This window comes from Saimiri boliviensis, chromosome X, assembly GCF_048565385.1.
Source record: "Saimiri boliviensis isolate mSaiBol1 chromosome X, mSaiBol1.pri, whole genome shotgun sequence".
Lineage (NCBI taxonomy): Eukaryota > Metazoa > Chordata > Mammalia > Primates > Cebidae > Saimiri > Saimiri boliviensis.
This window is the reverse complement of record NC_133470.1, coordinates 46,522,857-46,543,975: the sequence shown is the minus strand read 5'-3', so window position 1 is coordinate 46,543,975 and position 21,119 is coordinate 46,522,857. Positions and strand designations below refer to the sequence as shown.

Below are 21,119 nucleotides of genomic sequence, written 5' to 3'. Positions count from 1 at the left end.
ATTTTATTGTTTGTTTTCTGATTGTTTTGTATATTCTTTTTTTCTTCCTCTTTTATTCTTTATTTTTGCAGTTGGGTGGTTTTCTGTAGTGATAACTCTATAGAGATAACAAGTGTTGGCAAGAATGTAAAGAAGGAAACCTTCATACACTGTACACTGTTGGCAGGAATGTTAATTACAACAGCCATTATAGAAAACAGTATGGAGGTTCCCCAAAAAATAAAAATAGAACTACCATATGATCCAGCAATATCACTGCTTGGTATTTATCTAAGGGAATGGAAATCAGTATTCTGAAAAGATATCTGAACTGCCATGTTTACTGCAGCATTATTCACAGTAGTCAAAATATGGAAATAACCTAAGAAACAGTTGATGGAACAATGGATTTTAAAATGTTTTGTACACACACACACACACACACACACACACACACACACAGTTTTGTGACACATAATATTTTGATCAACAGCAGACTGAATATGCAATGGTAGTCTCATAAGATTATAATGGAGCTGAAAAAGTCCTATCACCTAGTGACATCTTGATGATTCTAATCCTTTGTAGGTCTAGGCTAAATTGTGTGTTTTTGTGTTAGTTTTTAACCAGAAAGTTTAAAATGTAAAAAAAAAATAAAAATAGAAAAATGTTTATGGAATAAGGATATAAAGAAAATATTTTTGTATAGCTATACAATGTGTTTGTATTTTAAGCTAAGTGTTATTACAAAATAAAAAAATATAGACGTTCATAAGTAAAAAAAGTTACAACACATTAAGCTCAATTTATTATTGAAGAAGAAAAAAATTTAAATAAATTTAGTACAGCTCAAGTGTACATTATTTATAGAATCTACAGTAGTGTACAGGAATGTCCTAGGCTTTCAGATTCACTCACCCCTCACTCACTGACTCACCGAGAGCAACTTTCAGTTCTGCAAGTTCTCTTCATAAGTGCCCTTTACAGATGTACAATTTTTATCTTTTATATTATATTTTTGCTGTGTATTTTCTAGGTTTAGATATGTTTAGATACACAAATACTTGCCATTGTGTTACAGTTACCTATAGTATTCAGTATAGCAACATGTTATATAGGTTTATAGCCTAGAAGCAATAGGCTATACTATATAGCCTAGGTGTGTAGTAGACTATACCATATAAGTTTGCATAAGTGCACTCCATGATGTTCACATGATGATGAAATTGCCTAGCAATGCATTTCTCAGAACATAACCCCATCATTAAGTGATACATAACTCTACATATACGTGTGCATACTCATTCATTGAAAGAAGAAGGAAATTCTGAATTTTTGACAAAATGGATGAACTGGGAAGACACTGTGCTAAATGAAATAAGCCAAACACAGAAAGACAAATACTGCATTACTGCATGACCTCACTTTTATGGCTGAGGGGTGGAGGAAATGGGAAGATGTTGGTTAAATGATACAAACCATCACTTATAAAATCAGTAACTTCTGGGGATCTAATGTGCAACATGATGACTATAGTTAATAATGCTGTATTTTAAACTTGAAATTCACTAAAACAGTAGATCTTAGTCTGCCCCACACACAAGCAAAAATGGCAACTGTAAGGTGATGTGTTAATTAGCTTATTGTGGTAATCATTTTACAATATATGCAAATATAAATCATTATATTGTACACTGTAAAAATATACAATTTTATTTGTCAAATATACCTCAGTAAAGCTGGAAAAAATTCCCATGACAGATGAATGAATAAAGAAAAATATGTTTATACAAAATTGAGTATTATTCAGCCTTTAAAAATACAAGGAAAGTGCTGTCATATGAGATAACATGGATAAACCTGGAGGACATTATGTTAAGTGAAATAAGGCAGTCACAGAAAGACAAATACTACATGATTTCACTTACATGAGGTATCTAAAGTAGTCAAACTCACAGAAGGAGAAAGTAGAATGGTGGTTGCCTTGGGCTGGGTACAAGGCGAGAGTTGTTCAATTTGTATAGATTCAATCATGCCATTTGAAGAAATTCTAGCGATCTGCATTAGAACAATGTACATAGAGTTGTAAATACTGTTCTGTGCAATTAAAAATTTGCCACAAGGGTAGACTTCATAATATGTGTGGGTTTTTCTTGTTTTTTGTTTTTACGACACACACAAAAAGAACAAATCTTGTCTTTTACTAGAACAAGGATATTTTTGTTTTTGTTTTTGAGATGGAGTCTCACTCTGTTGCCCAGGCTGGAGTGCAGTGGCGGGATCTCAGCTCACTGTAACCTCCACCTCCCAGGTTCAAGTGATTCTCCTGCCTCAGCCTCCCGTAGTAGCTAGAACTACAGGTATGTGCCATTACGCCGGGCTAATTTTTGTATATATATATTTTTTCAGTAGAGATGGGGTTTTACCATGTTGGCCAGGCTGGTCTCGAACTCCTGACCTCAGGTGATTTCCCTGACTCGGCCTCCCAAAGTGCTGGGATTACAGGCGTGAGCCAACATGCCTAGGGTAGAGCAAGGATTCTGAAGCTAGGGTCTATAAGTCTCAGCCCAAACTATATACAGCATTGTGTGAACATGTGTAGCTTTCTGGGGGAAAGTGCATAGGTTTCTCTAGAATCTCAAAAGGTTCTTTATTCAAAAAGGAGCTAGATTGGATCCCACAGGGGAACACAAAATAAAAAATTTTTTAAATGATAACAACAACAACAACAACAACAAAGCTGGAGGTACTGCAATGAGGCAAATTGTATTCGAATTTGAGTTTTTAAAAAGGTCCAGCTAAGGAAGTTTAAAAAGAAAAGTTCAGAGAAAGACTGCTGTTTCAGTCTTCTTTCCTCTAAAACTGGAAACTTGTCAATAGATGTTCAATGAATAAAAGACCCTTGAGAGGAATTCCTAATGAGGTGGAAATACCTGACCTGGTTTTCTTTTCTCTCTCCCTGGTTGGCCTTTTGCCTACCTCCTGTGTCTACTCTCTTGTGGGTTTTTGTTATCCTTCTTGACTTTTGAATATTAGCATAATATTTTAAATATTAGCGTAATCCAGGACTCTACTTTCTGGGTGAGATTCTAATTTCACTGAGTGAAATTATATACTTCAAATAATGGCCTCAGTTATCATCCAAATTTGTATGATCAATCACCACCCCTTCTTTGATATGCAATTTCGGATTTCTACCTGCCTAGTGGACTTTCCACCTTTTCCCCACAGGCAATTTAACATACTTTAGAATGAATTTATCATCTGTCTGATGGCTCCAGTGTGTATGTGCACACTTACATACACAGACACACACACACACACACACACACAGAGAGAGAGAGAGAAATACACTCCTTGAATGTTCTCCATTGCTTTCTTTTTACTTGGTTCAACTCCATCATCAAGACTTTGCTTGCACATAAACTATGTTTAGGCACTTGCCAGGAAGTAGTCACAGAATTTGCAAACTCTAGAGGAACTTAAGAAATCAAGTTGCTCAACCCCTTCAATTTATAGAGAGTGGGGGTAACCTGCTTAATATCACACATCACACAGTGAATTAATGACAGAACTAACTTAGAATCTAGGCATCTCAAGTTCTACCCAGGATCCTTTCCACTGTGCAATCATGTTCCCACTAACTGTATGCTTCCAAAGAAGAATGATATGCCTGCTAGCAGCACTGATTTTTATCAATAAAGAAGCAAGATAATCTAGCCACCTTATGTTCAAAATATCTACTACTTATGTACTGTTTGTACAAGGGGCTAGGTAATTTACGTTCTGCTGTAATGATGAAAAGGATAAACTGAAGAGTGTAACAAGACATCATTGTAGAGTAAGGCTTGGAATGAAAATAGGTTAGTTAAAGGCTAGCTCAGTGCTTGCTTTCATAATAAGGCTGTGCGAGGATTTTTACTTTTTCCTTACCAAAGTGTTTTCATATGTATTATTTCATCTTAGTCTCTCAACAGGCCTGGGAAGTAGGAAAGTCAGGGCTTATTAGCTAAAGTTTGCAGAGGAAGAACATGAGACTGAAAAGAGTTAGCTCAGTGATTTGCCCAAGGTCACCCATCTAGTTAGTGACAAGGCCAGGGCTCAGATGTATGTCTATGGCTTCCAAACATCTTTCCTGTAGTCTAGACACATAATTCTAATAGTCCTTGAGTGATGACTATAAATCCTGTGAATTGAACTTTACAGATATGCTGGAACTGAAACACGCTGGGTACTACCAAGTGACAATCATAGAAATATTATCCCAAAAAGAAAAAAAAAATAGTTTCAAGGTAGGGACAGGGCAAATGAATGTTATAACATAGGTTAACACAAGTAAGAATCAATAAGTTTAGTTGCCATTTTATCAAATTTTCTGCTTTCAAGTAAGGAAAATACAAAACAATAAACATGATCAAGATGGTCTTTGTAGGTATAAGAGTCTAAAAGATTGAGGATGGTTTCCAATGTGAATCATCTCCAAGGACTTTTAAAAGGCAGGCTATAAACACCTAAATTGCCATTTTATTAAAGAACAGTCAGGGCAGTATCATATATGCAGACAGTCCAGGGGTCTGAGAAAAAAGGATTTGATGGAGAGGGTGACTGTGGGAGACATTTCAGTGGCCTGCTGCAGCACACCGCAGGCTGCAGTGTGTTGAAGAGGCAGTGACAGGTGAGGAAATAGACGTAGAGAGTGGAAACCTTGACCGCAGAAAGCTGGCTGTGAAGGAAGGGGCCGCAGTGTGTTTGTTGGCCGTGAAGAAGCTGCACAGGAACAGGAGAAGAGACTGAACAGGCGAGACAGAGTCGGAACATCCTGTTGAGTCACTACTGAGTTGTCAACACTTTCCCTGGTAGTACGAGGCCCTTTAAAAATTCACTGCCCGCATGTGGCTCCAGAGAAAACACCTCAAAGAGAGAAGATAACCTGTCCAAGTGAAGGCAGAGAAATCGGCACAAGGTTCAGTAACAAATTCGCTTTTCGGGACTATTATCGTGGCTGTTTGGTCTGTTACAAAAGCCTAGCTCAGAAACTACAAGGTCAAGCCTGAACAGATGAGCAGAGAAGTTCTGGACCCAGTCTAAAAGCTGATTATTCCCAAAGGCACAATATTATTAATTGGCCAGCTTATCAATGAATGCTCTTTCCTGTAGGTTTGTTTAGAGACAATCCTGCTAGTCATAAAGTTTGCTGATTGCTGGCTTGCTCATCTCAGTGGGGCAAGTGCAAGGCCGTGCCAGGAACTCCAGATGACTGGAACATACACAAGCACAGTGCTACCCATAGACGCCAACACTGAGCCCGGGTGCGGGGGAGCCCGAGCAGGGGGCATCCTCAAAGTGCTCCTTTATTTAAACTATGCTCGGGGGCAATGTTTCATAATGACCCCACACACCTAGCGCGTACACACAGAGCAGCCTACACACACAGCCTCACTGTGTTCCCTGGCCTTCTTGCTTTGCTTTCCACCCCTCTAGGCAAGTTCCACAAATTAGAAGCCTTTTAACCCTCCCAGGTCTCAGTTCTCGGGACCTTCAGAAGAAAAACGCAGTCAAACATGAGACAAACGCAGAGAAACATGAACACGCTAATCAGGAAGCCAGCGTTTCAGCCCACTCAGCCACGCGGGCCGTCCACACTAACGACTTTCACCTCCCCTAGCCTGGGCTGGCTGAAGGGGCGGAGAACCCGGCAGTAAAGAGGAGGACCAAAGAGGGGCCCAGCTTGAATGAAACAATGTAACAATTGATGTGAGGCCTCGCCTTGCTCCCACTCCCCAGCGATCCTATAGGCGAGGTCCCAGTGACTGCCCCTCCCCATTGCTCCGTTTTCTTGTCCGTTACGCGCTATCCCTCCGCCTCTCCTTCTTTCTTTTCTTTTCTTTTTTCCCTTCTCCATTCCCCCCCTCCCCCTTTCTCCAGCTCCGTGTCATTTCCTCCTTGCGCTCGCTCGCTGCCGGAGCGTCTCCAGCCGGGAGAGTAGGCGGAGCGGAGCGGTGCGGGGAGGCGTAGAGCTGGAGGGCGATGGTGGCGGAGCTGCTGGGGGCGGAGGCAACGTAGCCCCCCTCAGAAAAGGAGCCAGGCCGTGCCTGAGCCCAGCCGAGGATGGAGAACCGGCCTGGGTCCTTCCAGTACGTCCCTGTGCAGCTGCAAGGGGGGGCACCCTGGGGCTTCACCCTTAAGGGGGGTCTGGAACACTGCGAGCCGCTCACAGTGTCTAAGGTAAGAACTGGCGGCTCGAAGTCCTAACGGCGCCCAACTTTGAATGGACCAGAGAGTGAGAAGGCTGCTGCTGGACGGGGCCCTCAGGCCAACTTTGAAACTTAGTTAGGGCTGGGGGCGAAAGCCCCTCTGAGCGGCACGGAGGGGTCCTGCCACCAGTCCAGGCGCAGACATCCCCTAAGGGTGGCTGGAACACGAGCTGGGACCACGACTGGCCCCTGGCTAGAGCCTTGCGCGCAGACATACTCACCAGGGCGCTGGGGGCGGGCGGCCCTTGCTCCCCCATGTCGGGGCGGTTACTCCCCTCAGTTTGGGCTGGAGGAAGTGGCGGCCGTTGAGGATTTCTCCTTGGAGGCCCCTGCGTCCCTACGGGACAGTGAGGGACTGAAGGGACAGTCATCGCGGCTTGGCAGTCCTTTTGGCAACGTTGGCCCTCCATCAACCGGCGGGCCGTCCCTCTCAGGCAGGTTGCAGGGCTAGGGGCCGGTGTGGGAACGGAGATGAGGCATTGGTGCCTTTTGCCAGCCTCACTTCCCACGGCCGGACGCGCACACATCCATTCAGCTCTCAGGGAGTTGTTGCCGCCGGTTCGGCTTGGCCTCTCCCTCCCTTCAGAGTCCGGCCCCAGCGCCGGCGAGATTTCCTGCACGTTGAGAAGTGTGGAGGAAACTTTTGCGCCATGGAGCGCAGCTGTGCTGGAGCTGCCGCCGCCGCCGCTGCCGCCGCCGCCGCCGCCGCCGCCGCCGACGCCGCCAGGGTTTGTTTGTTTTAGGAGGCTGTGATCTGCTGGAAGCCAAGTTGCAGCTGAGGATAGGAGAGAGGCGCTCTCCTGAGTGCCCCAGAACCGCCAAAGCGAGCCTCCCCTGTAGGGGTGAGGGTGAGGGGTAGGGGCGGCTGGAGCTGTTACCAGGAAGAGTGACTTGTGGGACGACTCACCTTGAGGTGCCAGACTGCCAAGTGAACGGACTTCACGAACTTTATTCCATTTTTTTGTTGTTGTTTCTCTTAAATCCTCAAATCCGAAAAGCCCTCCCCCTTCCAACCCGCTTAAATGGCAGTCGAAGTTGTAGATGTGGTTTCAGGCTGGAGATAGAACGATGTGTCTTTTCAGCAGGGAACAAATGTTTGGGGGGGTTTCAACTTTGGTCACATCTCAGCAGAGGGTTCAGTAAATGTCCCCCCGCAACACACACCCACAAAAACGTGTGCGGCATTCGCCTTGCATTGGAGTTGCTGGTTGACTTGCAGTGTAGAGGATCCTTCAGGCCTTGGGGTCCACACTCTTAGCAACCCTGGAGGGTTGCCATGGGGTGTACCAATCAGATTGAGTAGTCTGAGGTATGCTGAGGCAACATTTGGGGGGCTGGCCTCCCCAAACTAGCCCAGATCTTCATCCAGCACCCTTTCTCCCATACTTGTCATGTATTTTAACTAGCCTGAGATGCCTTTGTCATCTACCGTTACAACCCCTCCTGAGGCTGTCCCCTTCCAGGGTTCTCTGGATAAAGTCATATGGTTGTTTTTTTTTTTTTTTTTTTTTTTTTTTGGTAACAAAAACACTCAACTCCTTTTGTGAGGGGAATCCTGGCCTTCAGGAATTTCTTCTAATCAAGCTCCATCTCGCCCCACCTCTTTTCACCAAGGTCACAATGGGATATGCAGCCCTCTGGCAGTTCCTCCCTTTCTTTTTCTCCTCACACCGCCCACAGAATTTCCACAGTCTGCCTAGACAACCTGCCTTGGAGGGGTCATTTTTCAGCTCTACCCAGAGCTGACCCATCTTGAGCAGCACCCCAGAGAGTGCTCACTGCTGTGGTCCCGGATCATTTTGTGAGCCAGTGTGAGCCAGTGAGAGCATGGCAGGGGGGTGTTACTAAGTATGGGGCAGCCAGCAATTTGTGGTCTGGCTGGGAGACTATTTGAGGGTAGATGAGGGTTTCCTTGGCCAAGCTGTAGAGGAAGTGCTTCATGTGTTGAGAGGCAGGGTGCCTTTTAATGATTCCCTTTCCACTGAATGTACAGTTGACCCCTATTATATGAAGGCTCATTATGACATGCATTTAGATATGCAGGGGGTAAAATTATTTCTCCCATTCCTCCCAAATAGTCTAGTCCTTTACAGTAAAAGTCAGTTATAACTGGGTTGGCCTTAACAGTATATAAAGGGACCATAGTATTTTTTTAAGCACAAAGGTTGCCTGTACTGTGTTTTCCTTGACAAGACACTATTTTGGCACATTTCGTTAATTCCCTCTTCATTTTTCTACCTTAATTTTATTTCCTTTTATGATTCAGAACAATACACCTTTCTTCTTGAAAACAGCCTTGTTAGCCTGTACACACTGATTGGTTTGGGTGGAAGGAAAGATAATTGGGTTGGCAGATTAAAAACTTGGGTTGGGTTCTAATCCCGGCGCTGCCACTCTCTAGTTCTGGGATCCTGGGCATATCACTTGCCCTGCCTGGGTCTAGGCATCCCTGTGTCTAAAATGACATTCAAGTGGGTGGTCTTTAATGATACCATGACCATCTAGTAGCCAAATTTTTTGTTTTTTTTGAGATGGGGTCTCACTCTGTCGCTCAGGCTGGAGTACAGTGGTGCCAGCTTGGCTCACTGAAACCTGCACCTCCCAGGCTCAAACCATCCACCCACCTCAGCCTCCTGAGTAGCTGGTACTACAGGCACACGCCACCACACCTGGCTAATTTTTTGTATTTTTGGTAGAGATGGGGTTTCACCATGTTGCCCAGGCTGGTCTCAACTCCTAAATTCAAGCAATCTGCCTGCCTCGGCCTCCCAAAGTGCTGGGATTACAGGCGTGAGCCACCATGCATGGTCAAATAGTCAGTCTCTTATGCTAGCTGGCCCTCTTCTCAGAAGTGTTGCTGCAGAGTGAGGAAAACAGTGTTACTGTTTACAATGTGCTTCCTCATCCTTTATTTCATGACTATCTTGCAGCCACACTGTGAGGCAGTCAGGAAAGATTGTGGAGAAACTGATGGAAAAAATGAAACTGATGTATACACTGGCTTGCCTATGACTATCATATGGAGAGTCAATGGCAATCCATTGTATTTTCCACTAAGAGAGTTTCCCATTCTTCTGCTAGCACTGTGGTCTGTGAAGGAGCACAGGGCAATAACTTTCAGAGATGTATCTAGTCTTATTCACCTCCTACTGCAGTGTCCCTTTCCATGACAGCCTGTAATTCCACACTAGGTGAGCACTGGGTTGTAGGTACACTCTGATGGAGTCCGGACTCAGGGAGTAGATGAGGACTTTTTCACTGACTCCAGATCACTTACGACGATCTCAGGTCAGGGAGAGCCAGAGGTAAGGTGCAGGAACCTTTGTGGAAAATGGCAGAGAATCTGCTTTGCGGAAAAAAAAACAGAAGCAGTTTGCGTCAGGGATGGTGTGGCATACGTGCTCACAGATATCTTGTAGTACGAGTGGAGATTTCTGGGGAGTGGGGGAATTTGAAAAAATAGTGATTAGTGGGAGAAGAGGACATGCAGTCTGAAAGTCTAGCTCATAGTTGTCATGGGAGACCCTTTGGACCAGGAAATGATCAAGTTGGGGAAATCATCAATTCCTGCTGGTTCCTATGATTTCCCTGAACACGGGGGAATTCAACTGCCTGATTTATGGACACTTGTATAGTCTCCCCTTGACAATCAAGTGGCAAAGAAAGAGAAAATTTTTTAATACTATTGCTGGATGTGGTGTCTTGCACCTGTAGTCCCAGCTACTCAGGAGGCTTAGGTAGGAGGAATCCCTAGAACCCAGGAATTCAAGGCTGGAGTGCACCATTATTGGGCAACATAGTGTGACCCCCATCTCTAAATAAAAAAATACTATTGATTATCTTAAATAAAAAGGGATAGTTTATGATGTTTCCCTATATTGTCATGTTTCAAGTGAGATCTTCGTAACAAGTAAAAAAAAAAAAAAAAAACATGACCCACAAAGGAATAGGGCCCCTGACATTGGCATTATTGACTCCTTTGGTTAACCTGTTATACTACCTCACTGATCCAGGAGTACTGTCTAGATGGAATGGGGATTCTCTTGTAATCAGATGTGTCTGATGATATGTAGCCTCATGCGACATAGTTTCCCTTTTCCTGGCTCATTTTTGGTAGATGTTTCTATCAGGCATAGTGAAGCAAGTGTGACTGGTTACTGCACCGGAACAAAACAGGGTGGGGTAGAGGAGTAGCTTGGAGGAGAAAGAAACTTTACCCCCCTCCACTTGATGTGCTCTGATATTTCTGTATAATTTTAGCCTCTCTAGACCCAAGTCTCTATTTGCAGAATGGGGGATAGGCATACCTGCCCTATCTCTATTATCACAGATGATATAAAAATGAATTGGGCAAACTCTAATGCTGTTTGCCATCCTTAGCCTAGGACGGTGGCAGGGCATGCTCATTAAGTTGTTTTAGTCTGTATTCCATTCCTAGTCTGACCTTATTTCTAGAAGCACACAGAGAGGCAGTTGACACCTCAAGAGGATCTGGGTAAAGTCAGACCGAGGATGTCTTGTGGCTGGAAGTAAATTTGGCTGTGATTTTGAATTCTTATTGGGTGCAGAGGTAGTATTATATGAACAATGAGAGCTCCTGTGAAATCTTTTGAGCTGTGTTACAGACCAGTGCCTGGCACTCACAAAGGGACCTTCATCAGGTGTGCGTCTTAGGAGCTTAGTCCAGCCTGATTACCTACATGAATCCCCTCCTCATTTCTGCCTCTAGAATCACCAAAGATGTCCGCTACCTCAGTTTTTCAGCTGCTGCCCTGTCCCAGAAAGCAGAGGGCATTTTGAGGCATGGATTAGAAATCCATAAGAGAAATATGAAGAAGGTTGGAGGGAGGTAGAGCGAGAAGCGTAGGTGGTATGGCTGGTAACCCTTGGCTGAGCTTTGAGTCCATACTACTTTTGGCCCTGCTGCATTTTCATAATACACCTGGTGCCCCATTGAGAGCCACATGTATACTTGCCTAAGTTAAAAAAGGCCAAGCCTCTTAGAGGATTTTCCTCTCCAAAACCTCACATGAAGAAAATAATTCAACTCCAGCTGGAAGACACTTGAATATTGTTCCTTAAAAAAATTAAAATGATTTCCCCCTCCCTTGCCTTCCCCAATCTCCTCCTCAGGAATTTCTTTAAAGAAAAAAGAGAGACTCAGACTTGAGATTAGAGGTTATGGATGATTATCTAAAGCAGGCGTCCCCAAACTACTGCCCGCGGGCCGCATGTGGCCCCCTGAGGCCATTTATCCGGCCCCCCGCCGCACTTCAGGAAGGGGCACCTCTTTCATTGGTGGTCAGTGAGAGGAGCACAGTATGTGGCGGCCCTCCAACGGTCTGAGGGACAGTGAACTGGCCCCCTGTGTAAAAAGTTTGGGGACGCCTGATCTAGAGGGAACATCATGGCTTTTATAGTTAGGCTTCTTTAGAAGTAGGGGAAAAAAGATGCTGACCCATCTGAGAAAGGTTAATGAAGAACAGCAGGGATTATGGGAAGGGCTGCTCTCACTGCCTGCCCCTCTAGCCCTCAAGCACCAAGTGGCAGACTTAACTCGGGGCTCCTAAATTAATTCTGTTCTTGGTAGAGACCAATAATCCGAGTCTCAGAGTGAGGAGAGCCTTTTAGAAGTTACCTAGTCTAATCTTAACCATTTCATGACTCCTCCTGTGCAGTGTCCCTGAGTTTGTTCTACAGTAGTCACAGGGGAGCTCATTCCCTTCTAAGTCTATCCATTCCGTTGTTGGAAAGTTTCGACTGTGGACAGCTTTTCCTTTGTTAAGCTGCAATCATTTTCCTTTTGCCTGTCATCCATGGGTCCTAGCTATATCCTCTGGACAGCACCACACAGAACAAGAGTGCTTTCTCTGTCTTGGGAGAGCCCTTGGGATATCTGAAGACAAGTATTATATTATCTTGTTTCACTTTTCTAGCAGAGCCCTAGCTCTTTCAACTGTTCCTTATGGGATGTAGCTTCCAGCCTCTCCTCCTCTTTCCTCCTCCCACTCTTGATGTACTTTAGCTTGTCCATGTTCCTCTTACATTATGGATCCCACAGCTGAATATAGTAACTGAGGAGAATCTGGCCACAGTTGAGTATGAACATTCTTCAAAAAAAAAAAAAATATATATATGTATATATATATGTATATATGTGTGTATATATATGTGTATATATATGTGTGTATATATATGTGTATATATATATGTATATATATATATATATATGTGTGTGTGTATATATATATATATATATATAGCTGAAGATCACTTTGGCACTTTCTGGTGGCCATGTCATACCAAGGCCCTGTGTCAAAATCTTTTAGTGGAAGTAGCTGTGCTGCTGTTAAGTCATACGTGCCTAAAGTCTCTATGGAGGCATCTGGGACAGCCACATAATAGATTTGAGGTGGACACATTTCATCTCCTATTATTTATTTAGAATTTCTCCTGCCCCTAGCCCTGGCCAGTCTTGGTAAAGGCGTTGTAGGAGATATAAGAGAGAAGACATAAGCCCTGGCTTCAAGGAGCATATGTGTTTAAACAAAGAGGTAATTAAGTTACAGAGAAGGAATTTGTATAATAGAAGAAGGATATGGCATTTAATGAATAGTGTTAAAGTCAGAATTCAAGATCTTTTTTATTTCCTTTTCACCTCTCTGAACTTAATTTTTCCCCCCTTCTGGAAAGAATAGTTGTCTCCAAGATTGAAGATGCTAACCGTATGTGCTATACAAACACTCCTCAAGTTACAGAGCCCCTACAAAGGAATATAGAGACAGCAGTCTCTGTCCCTGTCCACTGCCAGATATCTATTTCCTTGCATACTGCCACTGCCACTGATTGCAAAAGTTCCTGCTGTTGCTGCCATCCTTCAGCTCTGGGTTCTTCTGTCTGTGCCTAAAATACACACAAGAGTGACTCCTGCTGGATTTCTTACATTCACAGCCTCATTCTCCCCATGTCCCCACATTTACCAGTTGTCATCTGAGCTGGGAAAATACCTTTCCTTACTACTAAAGCCTTGATCATGGAGTGGATTGGAGTGGGGCTTAATCTTTATTAATAATGAAGGGTAAGGGGTCTAAGGAAGAGAGTGTTGAAGTCTAGGAAGCATGTCTTCACTGACACAGTGGTATTTATAATGGTTACATTCAGAAGAGTTCTGGAGAAGCCTATTTAATCCATAGTGTATCACTGATTAAATTATATGACCTAATCATCATTTATAATGTTCTGTCTGCAGGAAACAGAATTCAAAGCTCCAAGCCACTTATTTATAGAAGGTATTCTTGAGAAACAATGCATTCATAAATTAGGAGCAAAAAGTGCTCTAGGTTGCTCTGTTACACAGTTCTAGGGGAGTGTGGGATTCCACTACCATTAGTGCCTAAGGTGTTCATACCTTTGATGCTGGGACCAGATGTGTGTGCTTGGTTACATTTCTCTCCAAAACTGAATTCCAGGTTTCCCTGAGAGTTACTTGTAATCAGCAAGTAACCTTTTTATATTGGTTATGTCAGTATCAAGATCACTTTCACTCAGCTTCTATGAAGCCAAAATTTTGTCTCCTGGTGCTTCCTGAAATACTCCCTTCACACAGAATTCAATAAAGTCATTAATGAATAAGTTGAGACACCATTTTTTTTGGCTAAAGATTATGTTCCAAGGACTGGGAAGGGGTAGAGGTTAGTCTTCTTATACCCCTCTGCCCCATCCAGTGTAAATAGGCCAAGTGGAAAAATTGTCTTATGCATTAGTATTGCAACTGATGATCCGTTCTTCCTTACATCACAGTGGCATGTTTACTTGGTCAGGTAGCCATCCTGGCTGGGCATTGAAGTTGCAAATGTCAAGATGACTTGATCTCTCAAATTGAGCTCTACCCTCTTTCCCTTGACTTCACCTCCCCTTCCTCTTCTTTCACTGTGAATCTATGAATATACCACATCACAGAACAAGAACTGCCTAGTAGCGACAGAGACACATTTTCCATGCATCTAGGCTGTCCTTCTTTCATGTCAAGTCTTTGGTTCCCATCCTCCACCCAAGAGCACCAGTTGCTTGAGGCCTACATTTTGGACTGTGTCATTCAAGTGCCATTGCCTCTTTGTTCATTCATTGACTGTCCTGCCCTCTGTCCAAAACCCATTTTTTTTTTCTTTTTTGGTCACAGTGAGCCCTTCTAGTCTGCTGTACCAGCTTTGTCCCTCTTGGCTCGGCCATGCTTCCAATGGTGGGGAGAGGGAGGAGGGAAACTCACAGAGTGGAGGTTGATAAGTTTGAAAACACTCAGCAAATCGTAACAGAATCAGAGGGAAATTTCCTCACACTGCATCTCTCTCTATCCTGTTTCAGTGATGGACACAATCTTTTTCATATTCCTTATATTCTCTTATTAACTTGCTGAATAATCATGGCATGATACTTTGGCTCTCCACACCCTCCTATTTCTTCTCAGACCCTCCATGGGACAAATTCTTGCTTTACTGAAGGGTTGCTAAGGACCCCAGAATCCTTACTTGGTCTAGGCTGTGGAAGTGTGAAGGCTGACTGACAGCAGGCAGCTCTCAGAGTACATTGCTTTTCTCCACACTCCTACTTCCTATCTTTCCAGAAGTGGCTGTTTCCTGGTATGTTCTGAGAGAGGACATGGTCTGTTAACTTTCACTGAAGTCTTTTAATGTTACATCTGTGAGGAATGCAGGAGGTGGGACTAATTTGACAGGATCAAGGGTTAAGCCTAGTGACGGACAGACCCTTTGTGGTGTCTTTGGGCCCCCAACCTAATGCCACTCAACAGTTTCCTAGCTGTATGGTCTTCTCTCTTTCGTCCTGAGCCTCTGGCAGGGAAGTTTTCAATGCTTCTCCTATACTGCCTTTCACGGTCCATAAGAAACTGATTTTTCTTTTGGGGGAGGGGGCTGGAGGTGAGATGAGGTAGAGCTAGAAGTAAAGCTGGTTTGACTAGTTATTCTGGAAAGTGGGTAGAGTCCCATGGCTGTAGCCCCATCTTTACTTATGAGAGGATGACAGGCTAAAGCTTTGTCTTTGTTGGGCTGTCTTGCTGTTTTCCACTTCTTTCTGTTTGTGTTTCATGTAAGTAAAAGCCACCCTGAAAACTTCTACAGGTAGGCAGCTTTGGATGGCATCTTACTCTGACTGAGAGTGTGAGTGATGACATCCTGAAGCTTCAGGGAGTAAGTACCAGGCTTGACTCTCACATTCTTTAGAGGACTTGACAGAGTTTGGAGCACTGTATTAACTTAAATTGGCAATCAGGAAGGATTAAGACAACAAGCCGAAGTAGATCAGGCAGGGATCTGGATACTTGAGTTGTGTGGTTGTGCCTCACCGAGTTCAGCAACTTCTTGAACCCAAAGGTGGTCAAAGCTTAGATACGGTGAGATCAGAGAGGTAGTGGACCTGCTGTATAGCAAATACTGCTGTTTTCTAGGTGTTTTACATGTATTTTTATTTACTTTTACAGTAACTCTTTGAGGCCAGATATTAATGCCTCCATTGTGCAGATGAAGAACTGAGGCTCAGGAAAAGTTAAGTGAAAGACTAAGTAAGTCACATAGTAAGTGGGAGGGCTGACATTCAAATTTACTTCTGTCCAACTTCAGATTCCGTGCTCTTTCTACAATAACGTGTTTGCACAGGTGAAAGACAGAAATAAAAGAGAACTAGATAAGAATGAGGGATGGGGGAGGGAGGGAGGGAAATGAGGGAAATGAAATTTAATGCAGAAACTGATAATATTATGAGTGTCTGCTTCTCAGAGGTCAGGGTCAAAGGAAGGTCTTTGTTTTGTTTTAAATCTCAAATCAGGGTAAGGGGACTGGATCATTAATCAGAAGACCTTAAGTTTAGTTCTAACTCTGCCAGTCATTATTTGTGTGACCCTTGGCAAGTCATTTGCCTCTCTGTATCTCAATTCCCCTATTTGCAAAACGAAAGTACTATAACCTGCACTGTTGTCCAGTAGGGAGAGATATTCATTTTATCATTTATTTCATATTACTTTTAGCAGTATATGTGATTTAAGAAAGCAAGCAAGCACATTCCACAGGTGTCCCTTATTAAACAGAAATTCTCTTAAGAAAATTTTGAACCTGAAAATTCAAGTGTATGAAGTTACCTAATCATTGGGAGTTGTGTGAAATGTCAGGGCACCTTTAGTGTAATGTCTGCTACTGCCAGAAATTGGAAGACCAGACAAGATTTCTGGCTACTGTCTGAACAGCCAGCACTTTCGAAGGCTAATGTCCTAAGAGCTCTCAATTATCAATCAATCAATCATTCAACTGATCAACCAACCAACCAGTCAACACAGATTTGTTGAGCACTTTGTAAAGTGCCTAACCCTAAACCAGAGAATACAAAAGATAGCCACCATAGAAGATCTGGTCCCTGGATTCTCAGAAGAGGTAACAGTTTTGTTGAAGAGCTGCATTATTACAGGCCCAGGAAACAAAAAGCTTTAGGTACTGAAACTTTGGGGTAGGATCTAAGAGTAACATTTATTCAGTGGTAAGAGATTACATTGTGGGCTGATGTGGCTGGGTGTTTTGTAGAAAAAGGAAGAATTGGAGGTAGGCATTGAGGGAGAATAATAGGATTTAGGCAGTTAGGCCTGGGAGGAAGAAGGGCTTTGATTCCAGTTAGTACAAGCACTGCATGTCCTAAAGACACAGACAGAAGACTGAGACCAGTTTGTTCACTCTGCAGTGTGTTGACACCATAAGTGCAGGGCATGTGGTGTTTGTTCATTTATCCACTTATTAATTCAATCACTAAATTTTTATTGAGTGCCTGTTCCAGGAGCTGAGCTGTTCTTCCTATGGCCTGTGAAACCAGCACAGAGCTCCATAGATGTCATTTTTGTTTTCAAACAAATACTTTGTAGTGCATATCCTGGGCACTAGTTTTCTAACTTAACACATATTAGCTCATTTATTAACTCCATTTTACAAAGAGAAAATTGAAGAAAGAGAGATTAGGGAACTTGCCCAATGTCATATTGCTTGTGTGGGTGGATACAGAAGTGAGCCAGTGGAGATCTTCTTGATTCTTGCAGAATAATGGGATATAAAGGTGAATGGATTTGAGCCCAATATTCTGGATACCCCAGAAAACTGGGCTATAGAATGGATACAAGTTGGAAGTAGGTAGCCATTTTGTTGTTTGGATAATCAGTGTATTAAGAATAAGGCACCTAGTCTACGGTCATACCACCCTGAACGTGCCCAATCTCATCTGAACTTCGAAGATTAAGGTACCAAGCACAGTACCAGTCACATAATTGCTTCCATGAGGAAAGACCTGAAGAATAGATAGATAAGGGCATTTTGAAGGAATCAGCCATCTTGGCAATTTGCTGAATTGTCATACATTAGTGAGTTGCCAGAGGTTAGTGATAACGCATACCACTGAAGAAATGAAGAAGACGTAGGAGTCAGGGATGAATCTAATATTTAAAATCTAGAAGGCTCTGAGAGATGATGGGAATTGGGAAGGACAACCATGTTTAGTTCAGTTTTGGATCTTCTGAGACTGCGGTGTCTATAGGACAATCAAGAAGTCGCTAGGCAGTTGGGGAACATGTTTATTTAAGGCCACTGATCAGTTAAAACAACAAAACATTATTTGGGGAACATAATGATCCACACAGACAATTTACTAATCTACTGGTTGTTGTGGCAATGAGTTAATTGCCAGACAATCTTACGCCCCAAAGATAGTAGAACAGACCTGCATTGTTATTTAATGGGCTTTCCTGGCCATAACTTTGTCTGGCTATCTCTTCCAATCTGTGGGATGCCTAGTCAAGTGAGGTGTTACTGGCTGAAGTTCTTTTTGTATATCTCAGAACTTGAAGTGATAGGAAAGTCCAAATAGGAATGAAAACAAAACAAAAAAATAGAAGAAGCTGCCAAAAGGCCAAACTTCAGACTGGAATGTTAAAATGGTTTGAGGCTGTTAAAAAACATCAGTTAACTTGCCAAGATGTTTAAGGACTGTTTTCTCTATATGAAAAACAAAATGTGGTCGCTTGGTAAGGCAAACCTCAAACCACTAGCTTCAAGCCTGTGTTGCATTCTTCTTGTTAGCAGTTTTATACTCTCCCTATAGTGTAGTATTATTAATCCATAAATATCATTGTTAATGTTCTACAGTAGTATTGGTTCTTAAATTTGACTTTTTAAAAAGCATTGTTAAACTTGCAGGAATGATTTCATTGCCTACAATGGTGTCTTCACCATACTACAGTAAAGGGGAAATAGAGATTTACTTTACAAATTCATTTGTTGCAAATGTGGTTGGGAAACATTGCTTTATTATTAAGAGACTTTTGCAAATTGGCGTGATTGTTTGACCCCAAACCCTAGCACTGCTGTCCTTTATACTTACGTGAAAATCCCAGGAAAGATTCCTTTTATGTGCAGATAGACTTGCCAATATTAGGACCAGTCCAGCCCTCCTGACACCCTCTTTATTCTTCTTGGATTGCCTTTCTATTGCCACTTTGCGCAGCATCATCTGATTTTCTACATGATGAAGAACTTAAAATTGGAATGTTGTAAAGATTCTTATGCCATGGAACTTGGTCTAAATTAACTCCTTTCCTACCTTTTTGTAGATTAAACTTTCTTCTTGCTAAAAGGTTAGTGACCACATGGGTTCCTTTACCTAACTCCTCTCTCTGACAAGATGAAGTAGCTTATAATTTATATTTGAAATTGATTTGAATCTGTAGCTGCTGGGGAGATTTTTGTGTAAAAGATTGCCCAAGTGCTCTGATTTTTACAAGTGCCTGCTTGCTAACTTCTCTCTGTTGTGTGAGCCCTGGTGGGAGGGTGATGCTCTCCTTCTCTGGAAGTAAGGGGCTCAAGATGTAATTCGTGTGTTTTTCCCGTGCCTTTAGCTGAAGAAATGTGCAGTGTTCTGAAACCTGCCCAGACCTTGCACATGCTGTATCTGCTTAAAGGGGGTTTTGGGTCTTAGCCCTTCTCAGCTGCATTAGGGTTCAGGTTACATCCCTCTCCCCATCTAACCACTAATAAAAGCCAAAATAATTAAGGATCAGGGAGAGTTAATTCCCACTGCTAAGACCCAGGTGGGGTCTTTCCATCTCCCACCCCCTAGCTTGGAGCCCTAACTTAAGGCTGAACTTTAGTCTAAGCCTATAAGTGACAGTGATCTGGAACAGGCCCCAGAAAAGCACTTGACGATCAGGTTTTGCTCCATGCTGGCTGTATGTGTTCTCTCTCTCTCTCTCTCTCTCTCTCTCTCTCTCTCTTCTCCTCTTCCCTCCTTCCCTCTCTCCCTCCCCTTCCCCCATCTTTTCTCCCTTTCCCACCAGGTTGGCATCTTAGAGGAGACCAGTGACCCCAGAGACAACTGATTCTGTTGCAGCAATGGAAATGATACATCATACTTCACTTTGATCTAAACTGAGAGATTCAGACGAAGCCTCTGTTTTTTTACAAGCCCTTGACCCAACTTCAGTACATTAGGAGTCTCATTCAGAAAAAGAAACATCATTGATATATCTCCCAACTCAAAAGAGATGCATAGTAATGAGCTCTGAGATAGTGAGCTCAGATGGGAAAGGGCAGCTTTAAAGGACGATCTTGCAAGAGCTGGCACAGGCAGGAAGAAGCCTCATTCTGGAACAACTACACTACTGTAGTGGCCTCCTCAATGTTTTTTTTCCCTTTGATCATCCCCTCCTCCCTCCCTTAAAATTATTTAATGGTTCCCTGCTGCATGTAGAATAGAGCCCAAACTACTTTTGCCTGGTATTACAGACCATCCTCCATCTGGCTCTAGTCTTAGCAATCCTTCCAGGTCCCAGGTTTTCAGGCAGAATGGTTTCTTCGCTGTTTCCCAAACCCACTTGGGAAATTCTGGCCTCCAATTTTCTCATCCTGATGTTCTTTCCAGTGGCTAGACTTCACACTGCATCCTTGGAAGGACTTCTCAGTTCGCTGGCCCTCTCCATAGGACCTAACCTTCAAGCCCTACCTCTAAGCCAATAGGGCATCATCTCTGATTGCTCCTGGTGGAAGCAATCACTCCCTCTTTGGAATGCCAGAGTTCTGGTTTTCCAGTAGCCATCGTTGGGTGCTTTGGCTGTCTTGTGTTTGGTTTGCTGGATCAGGATCTCCTAGAGGACAATGGCTGTATCTGCTATACCTTTACCATCATCAGCACAGAGTAGACTCTCCAGCATGGTTTGCTGGTTTAGACAATATGTAAGAAGAGTCAAGCAAACATTTTTTACTCAGTAATTGGTCATCTTTCCACTTTCTACTTCCAAGCCTAAATGAGGAAGAGAATATGCCTAGATGATCTGGATATACTGGCCAAGTTTCCCAAACTTTGTGTGACACCCCACCTCACTGGGGTGAGCCTTGAATGACACACACATGTGAACTAGAGACACAGGGAATACTGGTGGGGCAGAAGTTGAGAAGGATCCCAGAGGCAACCCAGGATGAGAAGGGGGATGGCAGCAGTAGAAGATGAGGTTGGCTACCTGCTTGTCCCAGGCGGCCTGAAGTTTTGTTTATAACAGTTGCATGTCACGCTGCGCTGCACATCCTGTGTGGAAGCTGTGTTCCGAGGTTTGCATGTGGGAGAGGCTGGCTGGCTGATGATTGCAGCATTTCCCATGCTGTTGGGACGTGTTGCTGTGAGACTCCTAAAACAACAGCCATCCCACTTGTTGCTATCTGTTTAAGGTGGGTGTAGTGTGTGTCTTCTGCCTAACTCAAGTGTTTCACTGCTTTAGCTGAGAGGCAGTAGCTTTGGGTGAACACACTCTCTGTGTGTGTGTGTGTGTGTGTGTGTGTGTGAATGTGTATGTGTGTG

At 43.3% G+C, this 21,119-nt stretch overlaps 1 protein-coding gene across 1 annotated transcript in view; it reads left to right on the top strand.

The window, feature by feature from the left end:
- The first annotated feature begins 5,750 nt into the window (after window positions 1–5,750).
- SHROOM4 (shroom family member 4) overlaps window positions 5,751–21,119 on the top strand; it is a 214,926-nt gene continuing 199,557 nt past the window's right edge. Inside the window, exon 1 of the mRNA XM_010350246.3 lies at window positions 5,751–6,204. Coding sequence (XP_010348548.1) covers window positions 6,088–6,204 — 117 coding nt within the window. The 5' untranslated portion in view covers window positions 5,751–6,087. The remainder of the gene's footprint in view (window positions 6,205–21,119) is intronic.